Source organism: Calidris pugnax, unplaced genomic scaffold (genome assembly GCF_001431845.1).
Source record: "Calidris pugnax isolate Ruff unplaced genomic scaffold, ASM143184v1 scaffold273, whole genome shotgun sequence".
Taxonomy (NCBI): Eukaryota; Metazoa; Chordata; class Aves; order Charadriiformes; family Scolopacidae; genus Calidris; species Calidris pugnax.
Window position 1 is genome coordinate 13240168 of NW_015094508.1, and position 22864 is coordinate 13263031.

At 40.7% G+C, this 22864-nt stretch overlaps 1 protein-coding gene across 1 annotated transcript in view; it reads right to left on the reverse strand.

The window, feature by feature from the left end:
- The window catches only part of PARP8 (poly(ADP-ribose) polymerase family member 8), a 120241-nt gene that overhangs the window by 95797 nt on the left and 1580 nt on the right, over positions 1-22864 (reverse strand). Inside the window, exon 2 of the mRNA XM_014964858.1 lies at positions 22695-22799. Within this exon, the coding sequence (XP_014820344.1) occupies positions 22695-22799 (105 nt within the window). The remainder of the gene's footprint in view (positions 1-22694; positions 22800-22864) is intronic.

Sequence of the window (22864 nt, forward strand, 5' to 3'; positions counted from 1 at the left end):
GCAGGGATGGCAGCAATTGCAGACAGAGGAGATGAACCTCGCCCGATGCTGGGTGCATCCCCCCTCCAAGTTTCAGGTCCCCACTCCAGTACAAAAATCCCAAAGCAAGCCAAGACAGCAGAAGGCAACATGCAAGAGAGAAGGACTGAGGAAAAAAAAGAGTATCTGCATCAGGCATCTTAAAAAATCCATCTGCACGGATTTTTTTCAGATAAAAAAATACATGTAACAACTGAAAGCATCACAAAAATTTTACTGAAATAAGGAGATAGCACAAGCAAAACCTGAAAATGCTGTCTGTAGTGCTCTGGGTGAATCTGTGTATATAAAACACACAAATTCTGGTTTGCCTTTATGAACTGCCTCTATTTTCATGTCTAACAGCTGCTTTTCACTCTCACAGTGTATTGAACTGTGCTCCTTCTGCTAAATGGAGAGCAACAACGACCAATTTGTCAGGAAAAAAAACACCTCACCACAGTAATTAAGAGCTAGTAAGTAATGAATAAGGTTACCTCAGCACAAAATGGCTTTTCTGTTTCCGCTGAAAAAAGTGTTAAGTTTGGAAATCAAGAACTTCCACAGCAACAAAAAAAAAAAAAGAAAGAGTCAAGGCTCCGACACTGCTCCTGCGACCACAAACAGAAGTGCCAAGCCTAAAACAGGCTGAGAGGAGTGCATTCCCAGCAGGCCAGCGAGCCAACAGGTTTGATGGTCAGCCTGGGCTACGGGAAGGTGGTTTGCACAGATGAAGAGTCAGCACAGAAGACCCTGAGCCAGGGCCACAGGGTGTTTCACAGCAGCAAAGACATAAGCCAGTCAGCCTCTGTGGGCTACATTAAGCAAAACGGAGACAAGAAACCCATGTTGAGCCTACCCTTTTACTCTCACTTGACAGCTGCTGGTTAAGCGTAAATCCGTGCTGGAGGTGAAACACTGGAAACAAATGTTAATGAGCAGTGCAGAGCCTGAGGCAGCAGCAGCAGCGCTGAGACCTATAGGCTACGTGGTCTCAAGCCTGGAAGGGTAACAACAGCATGCCCATGCTCTGGGAACACGTGGAGAAGGGGGGGAAAAAAAAAAAAAAAGAGCAGTAGCCTCTACAAAACCCAAAGAAATGTGGAAGCTACAATTACACGAGCCAAGCTCTATCTCCCACTGACCACACAGGAGGGGGCAGAGGCAATAGCAGCCCTGCAGCTCTGCTTGTTGTGTCCTTCCATCCAATTCCCTGTCCTGGTCTACCCTTTTCTCACTGCCACCACCACTGCCACCAGCTTGCCTTTGGAGGAGGACCCATAACAGTCAAGAGATGAAGATAGTAAGTCTGACCTGTTTCTAAAAAGCCTGTATTGATACAAAGTGTATGGCTCAAAAAACTGCTTTGGTTCTCTGAAAGACCAGAATCTGGCTAGGGAGATCCATTAGACTCTGCTCAGGCAACAGTCCTTTTCAAAAACACCATGGGTGACCAGGTAGACCTGGATATGAAAGCCATGATCAAAACAACCACCTGGGAAGATGTCTCTTCCCTAGAGGAGATCAGCTGAACTTACATGCTGAGCATCTTCAGGATACATCATAACCCTTTCCTGTTAAACAAAGCATTTCTAACGCATCCAAAAGAGCATCCACAACACAAAATGCCTTCTATGCAGAAAGCATAGCAGCAGAAATGCTTCTCAGAAAGGGAGAAATATTCAGTATCGCGAGCTACCTTGTATACAAGAGCCTCAGGTTCCTTAGAAAAAGAAGCCAAATATCACAGATGTTATATATCTACAGGCATTGTAATATGTATTATACATATATATAACTATATGTAGATAGAGGCTGCTTTCACAGCAGAATCAGAGCACTTATGCTAAATGTGAGCAAGGTTCAGACAGTCTAAGCTTTGGTACGGAGAATATTTGGTTATATACCTGGGCTTCCTATGCAAGAGAGCATGGAGGAGAAGGAGGAGTGTGGCCAGTACATCCCACTGCTCAGATACAGCAGCTCCACACGGCAGAAACACAGAGCTCCTGCTCTGCCTGCAAATGTGACGACCGACAGACCTCAGTGGTCATGCGGTTTCAGCAGCAGATCTTAATGAAATGCTTTGGAAGGGATGCTGTTAAGAAATGGCTCTGGCAGCAGCCATTACATAAATCTTATTCCTCTTCCAGAAACGAGGAAACTCTTCAAAGAATGGCAGCCAGGGGGCTGACAGTCCCACCACCGCCTCCAGGGAGTATGCAGATGACTGGCTCTAACCCACAGCCCCACGCTGCTCTAAGGGTGCAGACACTCTTCTTTAAGACATGTATACAGTGAAAAATAGTAAATGGGACCACATATTTTAATTTTAAAGTGTCTCAGCACTCATGGATTAAATACACGACAGCATAAAAATGTCATTCATCTTTCTTTCAGGTCCACTGAATATCTCTGAGTTCCCATTGCTACTGTAAGTCTTAAATTAAAAAGGAAGATCTGAATTAAATCAGATTCTCCCTCAGACATATTTTTTTTCCATTTCTGTTGAACAGAAATGCTCAAAGGTTTATTTTAAAGTGAATCAGTGGAGGAAAATAGCTTTTGGTCAAATAAATAAACCCTCTGAAGAATAAAATGTAGAACGATAACCTGACCTGACTTAATTTCCCTGAACTCCGAAAACCAGCCCTGGTGTCTCACTTCACCAAAGATTTTTGTTTCATGCAGATTTAGTGGCTACACCTATAGGAAACACAAGATATATAAATTAAAGCAATCTTAGGAACAGAAACAAGTATTTGTTTAACATGCTTCATCTACACTTTAAAACATTTTACGGATTTTATGCAAATACAGGTAGGTGGAAATTGTTACAATTTAGGATCAAAGTGAGCTATAGTCTGAGATATAGGAAAGAAAATATACAAGAAGATTAAAAGAGAATTTTCTTTTTTTATTATTATAGTTCCATCAAACTTTTTTGATTTCAAAGAAAATTGTTTGTAATTTAAATGTCATTAGTGAGGGGAGAAAGGGACTTGCTGAGCTGCGAAATAATTAGCAACTTACTTCCTTCTTCCTGTAGGGGGAAAAATTCCCATAAATGCCAGCGTCAGTGTAACTGACACACATCCTCTTAGCCTGCATTAGGTATTTTTTGTATTATCAGTATGAAAGTATAGCACTGTCCTCGTTTTGCCTAGGATACAGTTAATTTTCCCCATAGTGGCTCGCACGGTGCTGTGCGGTGGCTACGCGACTAGGACAGTTGACAACACGCGGATGTTTTAGTTAGGGGTGCTCATACAGCATCGAGGCCATTTCTGCCTCTCCCACTGCCACGCTAAGAGAGTAGGCTGGGGATGGACAAGAGTTTTGGAGGGGACAGAGCCGGGAGAGCTGCCCCTGGTGCTTCCCCCTGGGGAGGGAGAGCAGGGGCTGCTTGGGGCCGAGCTGCCCGCCGGGGCTGAGCGCCGCGGGCACCAGGTCAGGAGGCAGCTCCTAACAGCGTCTGCTGTGAAGTTAGATTTCATGTAGCAGTACCAATGTCTCCAAATTCAAGTCCTTCTGTAAACCTTCAGATGCACCCAGATCCACTTTTCTTGTCTCTCTTCCCCATTTTAACTCATGCAGGTCCCAGCAAAACTGTAGGCTTCCAGCTTAAAAGGAACTTTGAAAAGCACCAAGGATATTACCTTTTCAGTTATGTCCAGTCTTGTCTCAGGTTTTCACTCTGTAAGAGCTGCTTTTAAAATAAGCATAACAGGATGAGCGACAGACCCGTACCTCACTGCAGTTCCTGTCAGTAGTCTACCTACCACAGTCCCCACACGCTTCTGCAGACTTCATTCTGAATTCTTACCTGAGCATCTGCTGCTGTAACCTCTTTATACAAGTAGATTTATATGAATCAGGATTGCAATCCATATTTAAAATTCCACTGACAATTAGACAGATGTTACAAACCTCTCCTTCATCTTTATGCATGCAAATATGCAAGTACTTAGTTTTCAGACTGCAGCCAAAAAGTAAAATATTTTAATAAGAAACCTAGGCCATATACATCCAAAAGCTATTCTATAATTAACACAGATTCAATTTGTTTGCCTGAAATGAAAACGCTAGTTCAGCAAGGAGCTAGATCCAGTGATTGCTATTACGGTTTGCAATGAGACTCATAAGTTACAGGGACACAAATTAATTTAAAGCCAAATTTGAATCTGATCATGGTACACAGAATGGCCACTATTAAAAATGTCCTATGATTTTATCAGACTGTAATGTTTAAGGAGCTTCTCCAACAGATTGCCTATCTTAAGTTTTCTTTTTTAAAAGAAGTAAAATCTAAAATGAGCTTATGATTTCTAAGAGTGAGACTAATAAAAAGCATGTTCCTTACCTATATGAAAAAAAACATATACATCTTTGCAAAACCTGGAGGCCTCATGCTTTAGATCAAGAACTCGATGGCTGGCAAGAGAGAGGCAATGTTTCAGGTGTCTGTCTATATAGACTTTTGTCCATAATTCATACTGATAAAACCTATTCTACAGAGTTGCACTGAATAAATATACAATTACACACTGCTCTGATTTTTACCTGTTTATTTTTTTTATGTCCCTGCTATTTTGTCCCTGTAAATATAGAAACAAAATGTATTTTCCCCTTCACTCCTACCATAATTTAATCACTTCAGTGTGGAATGGCACATCATTAGCACACAACACATTTTAAAATCCTCTCTTTTTTTTCAAGAGGTTGGGGCTTTTTTTAGCTGTCCCTCCCCCGCCGCCCAAGGCAGGACCTTTCCCCATGTGCTCTTATTGGCGGTGGTTTTTCTCTGACTCAAGCTCTCACACCTCTCTCTCCATTTCCCCTTCCAAAGTACGTGTGCATCTGCTTGTCACCTCTCTACCCCTCCTATCAATATCCAGCCATCTTCAGCTCCCCAGTCTCCCCCAGATTCTCCACCACTGTCTCCTGGTTCCCCTCTTCTCTACTGGGTAGGGCACACCCTGCTGAGGACTGGTTTTGTCCATCTAGGCTGAGCTATGGTCCCCAGTCAGATTTTCAACCTGTGTAACTACGGGAAGGCATGAAGCTGGACAAGGGGCAGTGAAAGAACAGTATTCCTGCAAGGTCCCAAAGCTCTCCAGTGGAGCCAGGATGTCACTAAACCCTTGCATTTGTAGACTTCACAATGAAACGAGACAACAGCATTCACTGAGTTACGAGACGTGCACCAAAGATACATTAGGCAAGACTTGCATAATCACGTTGCTTTAAAATTGAGCTAAACAGCATTTGTCATCACTGCGATCTGCAGATGTCTGTGCTGATGCAACTATATGTCACCTTTCCCTGTGCCACTAAGTAACATCTTAATATTATTTCAGATATCTGAATGCAAGTATCTGCATTCACACAGTACGGATGTTCAGGTTCATAAACTCATGATTGGATTACACTGTTTCATCAATGCAATACCCATCTGTGACAGATAATCTAATCTAGACCTTCTCTTCTATTATCTCTAACCTTTTTAAAAAATACCATCTGAGAAGGAGAACACATGAGAGCAGAAACTGGTTATAAACCATGTTACACCAAGGCAGCTTGAGGTTAAGTTGTAAGAATGAGATACATTTATTTGGGGATCAGAATACACAGACCTTAACAGTGAAAAAAACATAAGCTGTTATTTTTCTTTAATATGAAATATATCCTAGATGTCAGGGGTTTGATGTATCCTTCACAATTCAGTGGCTCCCGAATCTCACACAGACGGCACGCTGGAGCTGCAACTGTCATTTCACTCGAAACACCACAGTGAGGCAAGAATCTCACAACTGCTTTGTATTAAAAGATGGATTTAGAGCAAAATTCCATTGAAAAATACATGAAGCTATGTCAACTGACATCAGATGAGTTTCACTTCACAAAAGGAACTCATTAGCTGACCCAGGAGACAGAAGATTGAATGCTCATTAAAAAGTCTTTTGACATCTCCGTTCCTAACCAGCCGTGTCCCCTAAGCACCTACGTTTCTGCTCCGGAGCCTGCATCCAAGCTGCCAGCATCCAAGCAGTCTGACACAATTAGTCACGGGCTTACGAAAGGATTTAGGGATCGTGAGACCAAATTTTAGCTACATGAGAAGGGGCCTGGACTCTGCAGAGGTTTTTAGGAATGTTTAGGCTCTGTTTTCAGGCCCGAGCAGCCTAATGGTGGGGCTGGGTGTGCTATGGAGTCTCACAGTTGAGCATCCCGGTATCCCTACCCCTGGAATTAGAGCAGGACCAGACTCTACCGAAGGAAAGGGAACCACTGCCATAAAACACTCAGCTGTATTTTGGAACAAAAAGGGCTGGTGTAGATACCTCATGCCTCATGGCTCCAGACAGGAGGGAAGTACCTAAATTTCCTAAGCGTGTGTGTCCCAACACCAGCCTGGCAGCTTTTCCTGCTGGGCACCTCAGGACATTCCCTTTGCAAAGCCTCTCCTCGGCAGCCTGCCAGTGCTGCCAGCAGCTCCAAGGCACGGCAAACCAGACACAGGACAGTATGTCTAGTGAGACAGGCGCTCTAAGACATAAATACACGTCATTCTGTTGGAGAAAGGGCTCAAAAGGACCAACAAGTGTAAGCTGCTGTGATACAAGTGCCCCAATGCCTTCTTACTAGTACACTGTCACTCGCTCGGCATGCTTATCTATCTTCACTTTCAATGGAAAATAAAAGTTCTTTTAGGTTTTACTCTATAAGATGAATGTTTTTACCACGCTGTTTCTCAACACACCTGTGCAGGGTCATTTGCCATTTTACTGGTGCAACTGTGAAGTAGCTGGTTATGGAGCAATGAAAGCTGAAAGTTCAGTGACCCAATTTCTCGTCATCAACACAAATAATATACTTGTATCAGAAACGTTAACACAGCATGTTACATGTTGGAGGATCCTGATGGAAATCTTAGATAAAGTAGGATTTCTCCAAGTTTAATTAATGGATAGTCCCCATAACAGTTATTCTTCTCTCAAAATGTTATTTACCATATGAGATGGCCAATGTTAACACAAATAATACTAACCAAGGAATTACTAAGTACCTGAAGCCACTGTAAATAAATATACATTACCTACAAACATAAGGAGGGTTTTTAGCTAGATAGATGGCCAGCAGATACATAGGGTTAAGTTCTTTTAGTGTAAATAAAAACAGTATCATTGCTTCAGCTTTATGCAGATGAGTGCAGCTACAGGTATTAAAATAGCAAAACACCTCAAAGCAATTCAAACTATAAATGGAATTCTTTTAAAATGAAATTTGGCCAAACCTTAAATATTGGCCTCAATCAGTCCAATAATCTCTAACTGAAATAAATGGAATTATTTAAAAAAAAAAAGACCATATAAAGGACATTAAACTGTTCTTCCTCTTTAGTTAGGCTTATATCATCTCATCAGTTTACATAGTCTAGAGGTAGAGGGGAGCAGGCTCATTTAGAAACCTTTTATGTGTTTTATTTCAGTCAAAAAACTTATCAGCAGCAAAATAAAAATGTTTATGCAATTAACTCCCGAAACTTACCAAGTACAGCAATAAAAACCTCAGCAGTTCTGACCAATTGACTTCAAAATAGAAACAATCTATGCAGGAAAGTCCCAACATCACCCCAGCCCACTCAACCTTCACCTCACAATTCAAGGATTTTTCAGTAGAGTATGTTATCTAGTTAATCATGAGCATATTGCAATCATTAGACATTGAAATCACTGAAGTCTGAGAGCTGTAAAGGATTCTCACTCAGGAGCAGCTCATGTCCCAATCAATGTACTGCCACTGCAGAGCCATGGGCAGCATCTGACTAGCAACTTCATAATACCAGGGGCAAACAGTTTGACTGTTTTACCTACCTGAGCTTTGAATGCATGTCAGTCAGATCCATAAATTGATTTTTCTAAAATTTTATTTAGAAATATTAGAATAAGGTATGGTATTGGTCATCCTCAGTGCTTCAGAATAAAATGAAACAAAACCTGGCATTGCATCTCTGAAGGAAACAACACTACCACAATATGCAACACCTCCAGCTTCAACCTCCTGCCAGAATTATTCATTATCATTAAAAATAAATTATAGACAGCTCTGAGTGAAAATACAGAGATAAACAGATAATGAGAAAACAGATATTTACATTGAGACTATTGTCTTTTAAAGTATTTTAATTGTAGATGAAAGTAGATGGCAACAAATAACATCTTGTTCCATCTTCGCTGTTTAACAACACTAATAAAGATGCCTTTCCACACCCAGACAGACTTCTACTTTGCCCTGATATAACTCAAAGCCGAATGCTGACCCTTGCTCTTTCTTTTTGCCACTCCCTCCAGACTTTCTCTTCTGCAGTCCCTCATGCAACAGCAGCAGCAGCACCGAGAAGGAAGCGCCGAACCTCCTCTTCCTCAGCCGAGGCTCTGCCACGCTCGGTCACACATCAGCGCTCCCCCGAGCAATGGTGCAGAACCCCTGCCACCCGCCTGGCCATTGTGGCCACTTACCAGGAAACTGAGAGGCAAAACTCGTTTTGGCGTGCACATTTAAAAAACGCACACAGATCTGAGTCAGAGAAAAACTCAGCTCCCTTATTACGGAGAGCTCAGATGTGTTCAGAGCTGTAAAACCTCTGAGGAAGAAGAAAGGAGAGTGTGCTAAAGAGAAAGCTGACACCACTTGTCTAAAACCAACGTGCATGCATGCATTGGATATGGTCTGGAGTGGCTGCATATGCTGCAGCTTTGTGCATGCCAGATTACTATATCAAATTAGCACTGAAGAAGAGATACTCTCGGTTTAGCTGCTCGCCAGGAGGAAATATTTTATGCTTAAACTGAAGGACCCCGAGCCCTCTGGGAGGCAATGAGAAAGGCCTGTTATCTATCCTCAACTCTTTTCATCCAAATTTCAGACACTGAACTCGCAGAATTCCCTCATTTTGCCTGATAAACTTCTTGCTGGCAACAAAAGGTTTTTTTCTCCCTCCCTCACATATTATTTCGTTGAAGTAGTTACTTATTTATTTTACCTGACCTGACTCCGGCTGCACGGTCCTGTGGAGCTGTGCTATCTGCCAGCCTGCCACCGGTCACTCTTCTCCTGAGGTGGGAGGAGAGCAGTCCCTCGGAAGGCCTCGCTCCCAGGGCATGATGCCAGGCTCTGCCCCGCAGCCGGCAGGCCTCACCGGGGCACCGTGCCGCTCTCCATCCTGCTCTGAAACATCTCCCATCAACGAGAGAGTCGCTTGAGGCAGACCCTGGCGCAACACCAACCAAGGTGTGTGGACAAGCAGCCTTCAGGGAGGATATACACACCAGAATGTCACCCTCTCTCCATTTACACAGTTGTGCATGGCACAGCCCATGGCCCGTTCCTCTGGTTGGCCCTACTGGTACACCACCCCACTACATTTCCTTAGCTCTACAAGTTCTGTGTGCTGAGGGCACAACTCGCCCATCCTATGCCTACAGGGCAGGTAATCTGCACAACAGGCAAACCTGGTTTTCAAGCCTGACCCTTAAAAAACGCAGAGAGCTAGGCCCAAGTTGTCCAGCTCACACTAGCGAAATTCCACCAGCAGGTTCACAACGGATGAGTCTTTCATCTGTCACTTATACCATTATAAATCAATGCAGAAGCCAACGAAGGAAAACCTCAAACAGTATCATAGAGGCCAAAAAGTCACCCTCAACCAGGTGTATACTGGACAAATACATGAAAAGAACATCATAATGATCCCCAAAGCAAATTCTGAACACCCTAGAAAGTACAGAGCAACAATTAATAACACTATGCTCCTAATGAAATGTGAATTGTTACTGATAGAACTATCAGAAGGTTTCCTGTGTTTGGGGGAACAGAATTAAAAGATAGTTACTGGAGAGAGACTCCCAAAGGTCCATAAAGAGTCTTTTATAAAGAATAGGTCGCCTGTAAAATGAAGAATGAGAAACTGTATAAAGCAACATCTATTTTTTTAACTGCTTCACAGTTCTATTTAAAACATTTTCTGAAATGCTAAGACCATACAATTTTTGGTTCAAGCTAAAATACATTCTTACACCTGTGCAGCATCTACAGTGAGAGATCTGAAATACACACTATTTCTAAACATCTCTGCTCAGTCTTACTTAGGTACAACATGAATCTCAAAAACATCCCAGGTAGAAAAGGTTTTTGAACCTAAATCGGCAAACAACTCAGGCTGCAGCTGCAATTATTTCAGCAGTGATTTTTTTTTCTAGCCACCCACATATTACGCACCAAAAACAGAATAACGAACAGCAATGAACATGTGATCACTCTGATTAACAGTCTTGAGCACCCATTGTTAGTCTGGTGAAACTTCCCAAGAACCGAAACAAGCATTTCAGGATACACATATAATCTGAAGAGAACTGGGAGATAAGCATCTATATAGCAGCTCCATGTTGTTAGCTTGCATCGTACAGCTGTTTAATACCATTTCAGGTCTGTCTGCTTCAACACTATGAACACAACCGACAGCAGGTTTTGCCAGAATTAATCAGCATGCAGAGCACCTCTGGAAAACAAAAGGCCAAAAGAAACAAGCGTGGAAAATGGTAAGTTGGGAAGGAATGGAAAGATAGCTGTAATAAGCGCGTGCTCTCCAGTGGCACGACGAAAATGGAAATGGTCAGGGTTGATATGAAACCTTCTTTAACTTCTGCAGATTGAAGTCATCATGATCTCTCAAGGGGGAGCACAGGGGTGGTATTTCCTGTGGGACAAGACCTTCCTTGTGCCAGAGGGATCCTGCGTTGCACACAGACAGGGAAGTGCTCTGTCAAGCTCACCCTAGCACCAAAAATGATGTCAAGCTCACCCTAGCACTGAAAATGAAGAGAGATCACTGCAGTGCCTTGGCTAGTGCCTTTGCTCATGGGGTTGCACCACATGCAAACCTGAGACTTGGGTGTCACTTTGCTGAGAGCACCTGTCTGCTACGTGGGAAAAATTCTCAAGTCTCTATCACTTCAGGCATCTCTGCCCCATTTTGGTGTCATGTCACCCCCCCTTCAATACAAGCCATTCCCAAAGAACACAATTTATCAGCCTCCATGAAACTTGTCTTTACCTGTAACCTAACACACAAACACAAATAATGTGTAATTTTACTTTGGTATGTAACTAATCACGCATATATTAAACTCTTCCACTAGAAGCGGATGAAGATAACATACTGCATTTATATTTAGCTTTGCTCTATTTAAACTTCCTTAACAAGATGAATATAATTACAGACAGGTCCTCAGTGCTGTAAGTTGGCAGGACTTTACTGAATTCCATGGCAATTTGTCAATTTAAATTAGCTGAGAATATGGTAATAATGTAACATCACATAAAGTACAACAGAGAAATAACCTGGGACAAAATACAGATGGGAATATGCTGCAAGCACCCAAAGTAACGGTGAAACGCTCACTAATACGGGCAGTTTGTGATGACTTGCTCAGCACTTTTGTCAGAAGTTCTGTAACTGTTACAGACACTGAAACATGCTGGAAACGAGTTTTAGAAATTGAGGTGTGTGCTCAGACAAGACATGCCACCTTTCACAGGGGCTTTCAGTCACAGACTTGACCCCACTGAGCTGTCAGCTGGTGATGCCTTATTAACAGGGGAAGTGAAGAGGTACTTTGTAACCGGGGTAAAAGCTTTTCTTGGCCCTACATGATGATCAGTTTATGTCCTCCATGAGCGGAATCAACAGCTTTGGTAATTTTTATCTTGACTCATGCAACCACAACCCCTGCTCTCTTCACAGACAGCAAATGCCTAATCCTCATTAGCACACTGGGAGGCCAGCATCTTCCACACATCCATGCCTGCCTTGAAGCCAGACAGTGCTAGATGTAAAAGGTATTTACACTCCGTATCTTGGTGTGTTTGTTGTCCTTGGTAAAGGTCAGTTTTTAGCTGAACTACAGGATGAATGTGTTTCTTCATGCCTTAAAACAAAAGCATACCCTTTTATGAAGTAGTATTTTTTTATATCTAGTTATTGATGTTTAAACACAGAAACAGTATAGTAAGCAATTATTCATCACAAGAGGGACAATCTAAAACAAATAAAAGCTTATCAGTAAAATATAAATTCAGGTACAGAAAGAGCCTGAAGTCTCCCTCCACCCATCTACTCCCTATAGATTAGGGAGAAAGCATTTCTTGTAATTCATTCTATATAGCTAAAACCAAAAAAAAAAACCAACCACTAAAATTTCTCACGATTTGTCATTTTAAATAAGAATACCAAAATCAACAAATAAAATCTAACAGCCCAAACATGGAGTTGTAAATGTCCTTAGATTACTGAGCAAAATACCTTAACAGCAAGAACTAAACTGGTGGCCACTAATCCCATGCAATTTTACTGCAGTAATGAAGGTGGGAAAGCTTTACCCAACACTGGAATTTGATGTAAAGAATCCATCAACAGCTAAATCTGTCGCAGGGAACAAGAAGAAAGCAGGACTGTATGCCAAAGGCCATGCTGCTCTTGTGTTATACAGATATTTGGGTGAGGTGGAAGAGGGGAAGAATGATGTGCACATAGGTACATAGGTCTGTGAAAGGCAAGAGAGCCTGCATCTTTGGTAGGCTGATTATTGTGACTCTACTTTGTACTCTAGAGACCAATACTAAACTAATTTTAAACTTCTGTTGGCCTGAGTTAACAAAACGAGTATATGCCCAAGGAAATTCTTGCAGAGGTTATGTTCCTCCCACTGCTACCTAAACATATCCAGTTTCACTCTCCTTGTCATCCAGTGACAAAATGTGAGTCCTTTTTCAACATATAAGCCTATAAAATCCTACTACAGAAATTTTATGCCAAGCCTAACAAGCCTTTTTCTATATGATAATTGGAAGTCTTTATAGCAAAATAATTCTCTAACTTAAAAGAAAAGAATTAATAAGCTGTTTTCAGTTATAACTCCATTAGAGCTACAACCATGCACAAAAGATTTCATGTAATATTCATAGAACTGTATTAAAGCAGTAGAAGACTGCCTTAATTTGTAGAATTCTCTATCTATAAGGGAAGGCTGTTGATAGTGTCCATAGCCAAATATATGTTTTCCAGTTTTTAACACTTGAAGGCTACATTTTTTGGGCTGACATACTGAAATGAAACTCTTTGTTGTTTTTTAACATTTCCATTGTTTTGCACAAATATATACTGCAATGAACCAATTTCATGCAGTTTGGTCTGGACAAAGTCAATATATTCCTTTTAGGTGTTTTCACAGAATAGGCCTCGTAAAGAAATCACCATTTCTGTTTCAACTAATGGCTATACCTACATAAAGCTCTGAAACCATTTTGGGACTCAGCTTAAGATTTAATGCCAATTCTGAGTGAGTGACAGAAAAAGAGGTTTTCATGCGGCCTAGCAAATTACATTCTTAAAAGAGGACTCTGTGACAACCAGGTTTTCAGATGCTAAGGTTAAAAAGACAGAAGAACAAAAGCATGGTTTTGACAACTGGCTTCTGTCTGTGACCTCTGCAGCACTAGCGACTTGGTAAGAATGTATGACAGCAAGCTTTTTTCCTTGGATAAATTGCAGCTATCCCACCATCCAGGAAAGTACTCAAAAATGAGAATACATCTGCAAACATGGCAGAAAACAGAACTCTGGTCTTCATAGCTCTCCTTCCTTCCCCACGGTGAAAAAAATCACCTGGACTGATATTCACTAGGAGTAATCAATGCCAAATAAAAATTCAGAGGGCCCAAGTGAGCTCCATCACATCAGTGGAATTACTCCAGATTCAAACACCTGTAATTGAGATCAAGCAGTTGACTATCAGCAAGTACTTTTATGACAACTAAGTGCTTCCTGGTTTTAACACCTTTACAAACCCCATGTCCTAATCTGACAGAAGAGCATCGTAATTATTTTCATATTTTGCTGCATGTATGATTATTACAGGGTGAGAACTCCCCATTAAAGATGAAGTTTTCAACAGTAAGGAAAAAGAATACACCACACAAAAAAAGTAATATTCTACCATTTGCAGAAAGGCTGATGACCTGGAATACCACGTCTAACCCATAGGCTATTTTTTCTGCGTGAGAGCAAACGCTGTCTGTCACAAACGCCTTATTGACTAGAAGTATGACAGTCGAACAGTGCAAAGTTACCCTGCCTTCTAATTTGGCTCTTAAAATATGAAAAATTCTTATCTGTAAACATAAAACGGAACATTCTTTTAAAGGAACAAGGTGCCAAGATGGCAACCTGTAACACATGAGATGAAATGCAGAATGCTGCACAGTTTGAAAGGAACTTATTCTTTAATTACGTACTTCTCTCTAGAAATGGTATATCGCCATTGTTTGCACTCTCTTTTGGCAAACAGTACATGTCATTACACAGGAGACACGCTGTTGCCCCTTTTATTTCTGTTCAGTGCCTCGAGGCTGGAAGGAGACATCCAGAGGGTTTGCTAGTTTCTTTGAGCTTCCTCTTTGCCCTCAATTCTTTGCTCCAGACAGGCTCCCACCGAGCACTTCAGAAGTCTCCCTCGGAAGCAGTGATTCAGCTCAATCCTAATTGCCAGGACTCACCACCGTCTTCTACACCAGCCAGGAGAAACCAAACCCTTCCGCAGGGCTCAGGCAGGTACTCTGCCTTCAAGCCAGCTACAGAGAGATGCTCAACCCTCCAGCCTTTACCCAAGCCTGTTTTCTGGCTGTTACCTTAACGTGAGCATGTGCCGAGCCGTGACTTACTCCCACGGGATTACACTGTGCCAAAAACAGGCAGGATGGCGCTTAGCCCTTGCAGCGGGGGAACACAATGTCTGACATAAACCTCCCTGGAGATAATGGGTCCTTCCCAGGAGAAGGCTGACTCACAAAAGCAACAATTGTTCCTGGTCCTTAGGCACGGCTCTTTCCTGCTCTCCCTCCCACAGAAATAGGCTGGATGCAACCTTGTGTGAGCGTGGAGAAGGCTGTCAGGGGAAGGAGATGTTATTTCTGTACCTTGTTTAGTCCTGCTTCTTTCAGTGAGCTTTTCTAGCTACTGCTGCACAGGATAGTAGGCTTATCTTTATGAGTCAATTCTACCCTGTTCAAAGGAGCTGCTTCTACTCAGATGAGGCCAGCTCAATGAAACATCTGTAAAAATCTTCACCCCCCTCTAGCAAGGAGGACATTAATTGTTAGGAGCTGGTCTCTTAAGTGGGATTTATTTAATGCCAAGGCAGAATTACACATTGGAGTTTTTCTAGATTTACTCGCATTTCATCCCTTTCTTAGTTTTAATTGTAACTAAAGTGAACTCTCCCAGCGGTATAAAATTTACTTTCCCTCTAGGTGCTGAAGCTTATTAAAATAGGTATTTTGACTCTGAGTGATTAGACTCCGACTCAAATGAGAATTTGTATTCTGCACAGTAAGTAATCCATGGAAAAAATATGCCAACAGATATCTTCAGCTCTTTATTTATGCACAATGAAAAAATATGGGAAATTATTAGAGACTAAAAGGAAAAGCCAGAAATGGCATTAGCCCCAATACAGGAAAAGTGATCTAAATTAATTTTGTCAGAGTGAACTCTGCTTTCAAATTTATTTGTCTTATCACATTAACACTTTAACAATGACAGCCTACAGGTCTATTTTTAGGTACTTGATATGTTAAAATATATGATGAAAGCAGAGAAAGAAGAAGTTACTGAAAACGTTTTCTGTAAAGACATTCAAGCACTCTTCCCACATCTGTGCTGGTGAACCATTCAAACAACAGTGCAAACAATTGTATGACAAAAACACCTGCACAAAGACTGTGATGCTTTTAAAAAGTGCTAAGCAATGCACAGTAATACTGAGACCACTTTGTGGTGTGGGAGTTTGGCACTTCTGATAGCTAGGCCATTCATTTAAGCACCTAAAACCACATTTTTTCTCATGGAAAGGTAGACGTTCACAATTTGAATGTATTGTTCTTAGTACAGTGTGCAGCTTAAGAGGAGAGCCACTCACTTCACCAGACTAGTAAGAGATCTCCCCAAGACCGTGCTCTCCCTGAAGTACACGATTTATAAATGATGCAGTGATGAGGACTGTGTTAATTTCAAACAGCACTGATTTTCTAACGGCAAGGCAAGAAGGATCTGTTAGACACAAGACCATCAGAAAAAGGCGAGCTCAGTAAGACCGTGAGTAGAATGGTGTTGATTTTGCTTTTCACAAACCCTCAACATTGCATTTTTTTTACATTGACTTTTTTACTATAGTGCTCTACTAGATCTCTTTTTAGGATGAATCATTTGTTAAATCACACCTACTGAATTTCTTGTAGTACCTATCAAAAATCTATCTATAGGAATGTATGGGTAGGTTTCATGTACATACTACACACTGCCAATACTAAAAGGTAGTATAAAGTCAGAATAGGCATGTTAGCAGGAATTCATAGAATGGAAAATGCTTGTCTTGAAGAGAGATTTAAAAAATGAAACTTAATGAATACATGACACAAAACTGGTTTTTAGAAGTACCCAAGGCTGTAGTCAACTTTACTTCATCTACAGAATCTTTAATGAAAAAATTAAAATCATGATGCTTGCCACGTTATATCTAAACTAGATTCCTGTCTCATATCACAGATTTCTCTCCCAGGAGATGGTACAGTCCCAGCAAAAATGTTAAGCCGTATTTGATAGGAAAGTTAAAATTGAAACGTACAATCTTCCAGGTATTTTGAAAGAGCAATAAACAGATGGCTAAGTACAAGCTGTGTATCTAGTTTTCACCCTTTTCTTACTGTAGTAGAGGTATATTTTAGAAATGTAATTACATATTTAATAACCTGAACACAAAGTTAAGCACAGCCATCAGCAACAGAAGATGAATGAACTGTGCTTGTGCCAGCCCTTTGTTAAGCCCTGTGTAAATCCCATTCCAGCTAGACCAAAACCATTCAAAGCAATGGATTCCATAAAAATCATCTTCTTAAGACATACTACCATGGGCATTTTTCATCTTCTGTAAGCCACCACTGCTTCCAAAAGGAACAGTTCAACCTCCTCTTCCCAAACCTTGCACAGCCAGTAAATGTACTGCCATGCAATGAACCCAACAGAGGAGGTAGGTTCAAACTAACCTATCCAAAAGAAGCTGGTCTTAAACTAGATCATTTCAGAAAGAAAAAAATGAAAATGTTGAGAAAAGCATCCCATTTTGATATTTTCTGATGGACAGTTTTTCAGTTTAAAAAACGTTTTTCAGTTCCCTCCCCTTTTGCTACAGCACGCAAAAAGTGAACAGAAATTTTAAGATAAAAATACTCGTCAATTAGCCCCAAACCATTTTTTTTCACAGCTTTTTTCGTACTGAAGACTTTTAGCGTTATGAGAGTGACATCAGATTATCAAAATTATCCACTAAATGGAATCTCTCACATAGGCAGTTTTATTTAATTAATGTACATAGCAATAGGGCATACCACTAACGGGGGGGGAGGAAGGTTATCTGCATCTATTTATCATCAAGTGGTTCAAACACCTCATGGACATAATGCGCTAGGACTGCAGATAGTGGTTTTTGTCTCCAGCGATAGAGAGCCACAAGCAATTTAGTTACTCTTTCAGAAGCATGGCTCCCCAGCTGTGAAATATTTCACTGCTACAGTGAGGTGGGAATTAATTCATCAGTTTACATGAGAATTTCTGATACTACAATATTAAGCACTATGTGTAACCTCTTGAATAGAAAACAAAAAGCCAAATATTCAAAATCAAAGCAGTCTAAGTTAAAAATTTGTCACTATTTTAAGCAAAAAAAAAACCCAATTACTTCAGGCCAAAATTCAACCTTCCTTGCTTCTTCGGAACTGCCATTCTTATAATCATTGTGCCAAAGTACGGAAAGCAGAACACAGGAGTCCACTGTGCAAACAGAAGATGGGAATTTTGCTGACAAAATTAATGTGTTCGGTTCTTACAGGTCTTATCTAGTTTCTTTACAATATGCTGCAGCATTAGATCTGTTCTCATGCACAGCCTTATTGTCATCATCCCTTGCTGCCAATGGGAGTTACGTACATATTTGAATAAAGAGGTATTTATTTCAGGACTGGTGTGATGTCCTCGTTTAGCCTCAGAAAAAAAAAAAAAAGGCGCTGAGAAAAAACACTAAAAAAAGGAAACATCTTTTTTTTCAGGACAACCAAGCACTGCTTCTGTGTAAACCATGTTAAATGACATATCAAGTGAAAACAACTTCAGGGCATCACGCATTTTTATTCTGAAAGGTGACAGATCAGCAGTTCTGTTCAGTCTGCACGGTTTCTGGAGGAGCAATGTTTCATACAGGGGCAGAAAAAAGAGAACAAGGAAATGAGATTATTTTTTAAAAAAATGAGAACTTGATGTGTTCACACTTTAATATCCTTTTTAGATCCTGCAGTAAAAAGCATAAAAAATCCAGCCATTTCTGATATTCTGCCAGATGTAGTTAAAGAAGAGTAAATCTTGCACAGTCACAGCACCCAAATGAACACCTCACTTTATAAGAAATCCATCACCCTACTTAGTGCTTTCTGACAATGAAATTAAAAATTACTACATCGATAAACAATCGCCCCATATTTAGAGCTCACATTATGCACAAAGATGTGCTTTCACTAATAAATTGCTAATTGAAACCTTCTCAAACCAGGAGGCACCTCTGCAGTGTCAAACAACTCAAATTGTTTGGAAGTGTGAACACAGTGCATTTTTTTTTTTAAAAAGAGAAGTATAGTGAAATACAGTCCAAAAGGTTTAACTGAACTATGTAGGTAAAGGATTATTTATGGTAATTCACACAACACAAATATGTCCGTACTTACAGAGATTATTCCCTTCTAACTTTTCAAGAAAAATCCTGTAAATGCAAAATCTCCCTTGAAAGGTATTTATGCCCATCTAGTGATCATTTACACATAGACTATTTACACAATATAATAGCTTAATATCACCTAAAGGTCAAATGCTGGAACAGGTCTATATGAAGAATAAAAAAATAATAGTTCTCAGTGGGTTTCTCTAGAACCTCTGTAGCTGAACGAAAGCTAAGTCGTGTCCTCAGGGTTTGGTTAAGCACTTTACTGTTGGAATACAAGTTAACTCCACTTAAGTGATGATAAATGTGCTCCAGATCAGGCCTATCTATTTGGATTGATCTGCAGTGTGGTTATGTACTACCTCAATATTTGAATAGTACTAATGTACGAAGAGGCTGTGCAATCAATCCAAGCAACAGGGAAAAATCAGATAAAGACAGAGAAGCTGGCCCAAAGAAGAAAAATCTCACACAGATAAACTTAACAGTTTAAAGAACAAACACAAATAAACCTTGGGTCCTCATCATAAGTGAATAATGCTGATACACTGGCTTCCATGGACTTAAGACTGATTTATTGAGAATCTGGCTCTGAGTTCATAAATTAAGACTACTCATAAATGGAGTTAATGGGCACTGGAGGCAACTACAGTATGCAGAGGAATGCCCCCAGTGAAGTTTATCTTGCTAGTATTGCCACCTGCCTTTATAGGGGGGTAAGATGAAAAACCCAGACAGAAAGCTTGTTGCCTCCTTTTAAGGGTTTCTGCTGTTGTAGCTAACCGCTAAGGCTAAAAGCAAAGCCATAATACACACTGACCTAAAGGAACATCTGAAGGAAATAAAGCATGAAAAGGAGTTAGTTGCAACCACAGCTAGCGAGTCGTACAGTACTGTGATCTTCCTTACACGCCATTTGTACTCTGGCTCATTTAAACCTGTTTCTTGGTTTGAATATCCACCCAGTGAACATCCACCCCTTTGCCCATTCCCCAAAAGCCTGTGTCCCTGCTGGTTCAAATAACAAGTCGTCAGCCGGAGTATCTGAAGTAACCGGACAAGGCCTGTGGCTGACACGCAAGTCTGTGACCACGAGCTAGGAGAGGTTTTGTTATTTAGGGACAATTCCTGAGTGCAATAGTCGAAAAACTGAAGTCAGCACTCAGGCAGATCACAGCTGCAGCAGTGGTGGGAAAGAAAAAAAAAAATAAAATCACAGTCAAATGCAAGAAAAAGATCCTGAGATGGCCTTGTGGTCTCCTAACCTGGTATCACGCAGCAGCGGCTGCTGTGGACCCTGGTCTGGAGACAGGCCCCAGCGCTGCCCACAGGGCAGTGTGGCTGCTGCTCGGCCAGCGCCGGCTCCGACAAGAAACCACTAGCTCATCTTCGATGTGAGAAACTGAAGTTTGGCCCTTAACGGTCAAGGCTTAAGGTTTTCATTTTATGTGCTTCACAAGGGAGCTTACCACCATAAACCTGCCCCTCAGTACACCACGCTAAGCATATTGTAAGGGGTCCTTCTGGAGGACAGTACAAACAAGCAGAGAACATGAAACGCTCATCTCATAGGATAGTTTTTAAATGTCCTTAAAATGTGAAAAGGAAAGTGAAATTTGAGTGTGCTCTAAGTAACCACCCACTTTCGCCAATTTCTGTAAGCATAACCTTTGTTCCTCAAATCAGTCTGGATTTTCAAGGCCTTGAGACTAGTTTCCAGTCAACAGTGTCCTTGGCAAATGCTGACCCCAGTTAAAACCCAAGGCTGCGGGATGCAAGGTCCTCTTCCGTCTCTCCTTGTATAAGTGACAATGTTTTGTTTCAGTATTTATAAACCAGTTTGTTTCCCATCAGTTACGCCCTCAGGCTTTTCACTTCATTCAGCTTGGAAAATTGAAACAATAGACAGGTTTCACTTCCTGGTTTCTTGCTGCAATATTTGGTTTAGAAAGCAGTGTAAAGTAAGTTTCAAATTCAATCATTTTAATTACATAAGTCATATTTCTGTTAGATAATTTTTACTGTATCAACACTTTCAAAAATTGCCATTTAAAACAAGACCAAAGTGTATGTTTTCATATACTAAAACCTTAAATGAAAGAGTACAGTACAAGCAACCTGAAAATACATTGATTCTCAGGTACTGGGTGAACTATCCTACTCCATAGAAAATGAGAGAAGTTGTCTTCTCCTTTGGTAGGAAGGGGCAGGGTAGTGAGGTGGGAAAGCATTTTTCTGAGCAGCCTCGCAGGCTGGGGACCATCTGGGAGCCTGGTCCTGCAGCCAGGCCCCGAAGCACGCACCGGGGAGAACCGGTGGCTGCGGGAGTGCTGCCTGCACCGAAAGGCTCCCTTGCAAAGAACACTGTACTTTAACCTGGCATACCTCGGGAAAGAAAAACAACTGCCGAAGATACCGGACGAACCGAAAAAAAGAGAAAAATTAAAACAAACAAACAACAAAAATCATCAAACCAGGACTTCTTGCCAAGTCTAATAAAATTCATCTCAAAGATAAGAGAATGACTTAACATATAATGTTAATACCTTATTAAATAAAAAGGTAACTAAGAGTTGGGGAAATCAAAAGGACGTGTGTTCAAGCTTTTACATGTATTTCCTTTTGAAAACAGATAAACACCAAAAATGCTGAAATATAATTTAAAAATGTGCACATGCACAATCCAGTTTATAACCAAAACCTTGGAACCACTTAGAAATAATATTTAAGCTACCATTCAATAAAAGCATTTTTTAGCCTTATAAGCTACACTGACAATTCACTTAATGTCTCAGGAATTTGATTTGGTCAATTGCAGACAGTCTTGCATCTGTCACAGGGCTAAATATGGCTCTCATGCAAGAGAATAAGGTGCTGATGTGAAATTTGGCCTACTGCTTATTAAAATTGTAACTTTTCCCAGATTTTTAAAACAAATTAACTTTATAGCGTGTTATCATGTTGATGCCTTTGCTGTGTTTTTGTTGACGTACAGCAGAAATTTTACATATGCACATAAATTAAAAAAAAAAAAAAAAAGAAAAAAGAAGACCAACAGTGAAGTTCCTCAGAGCAGCACTCAGAGGAATGAGCCTGTGACAACCAGGATCACCTTTCTGATCACCTCCCTCCACACTTCCTCCTCCTCGGTTTACCTTTGCACGAAGGCACATGATTTACTGATCCTCCTTGTGCAAAAGGAAACAAAAGAAGCCTGCCATGGTATCGAACCACTGCACCTCAGTGCTAGCAGGAAATGAAGGGAGTCATTACTGTACAAAAAAAAAAAAAAAAAAGAACCTTTTGGACCCTCCGAGAGGAGAGATAAAGCACAGCCTAAACCAACACTCTTTCCCCCTCTATCTTGATTTTAACAATTCATCAATTTGCAAATGTTTCATAAGAACTCAATGATTCTAACAAATTACTCAAACAAAACAGTCACTGCCCCAAGGCAAGAGGAGTAAAATGAAGCTGACATAAAAGTGTCTGCTGAAATATATTAACTGAAGCATGTTTTTCTTTTCAAGACTACCCAAAAGCTTCCTAATTTTCTGTGCTGTCACAGGAAATGTGTCTTTAAATCAGTACATCACATGTAATTTAAAATAATTACTAATACTTTTAACTATACTGAATCGCCACAACTCAGTATTTGTCATCAGATTACATTATACATGTACAAATTATGGACCTTATCTCTAGTTTTACAAATTTTTGCAGCTTATTAGGATGCTATAAATGCATACACATTTAAATTACATTTTTGGTGAAAAAAAAAAAAAAAAAAAGTACCTTTTGGAGCCTCCAATGTAGGTAAAGGTAAAGGTGGAGTCTGAGTACCTGAAATCTGAAAGACAAAGAGCTGCATTATTACAACTTGTCTTTATTTTGCTCAAACTGCCGAGGTTTTAGGGACCAGCATTCAGAGCTGCCGACACGGGGCTGGGTGGAAGGCGGGAGGG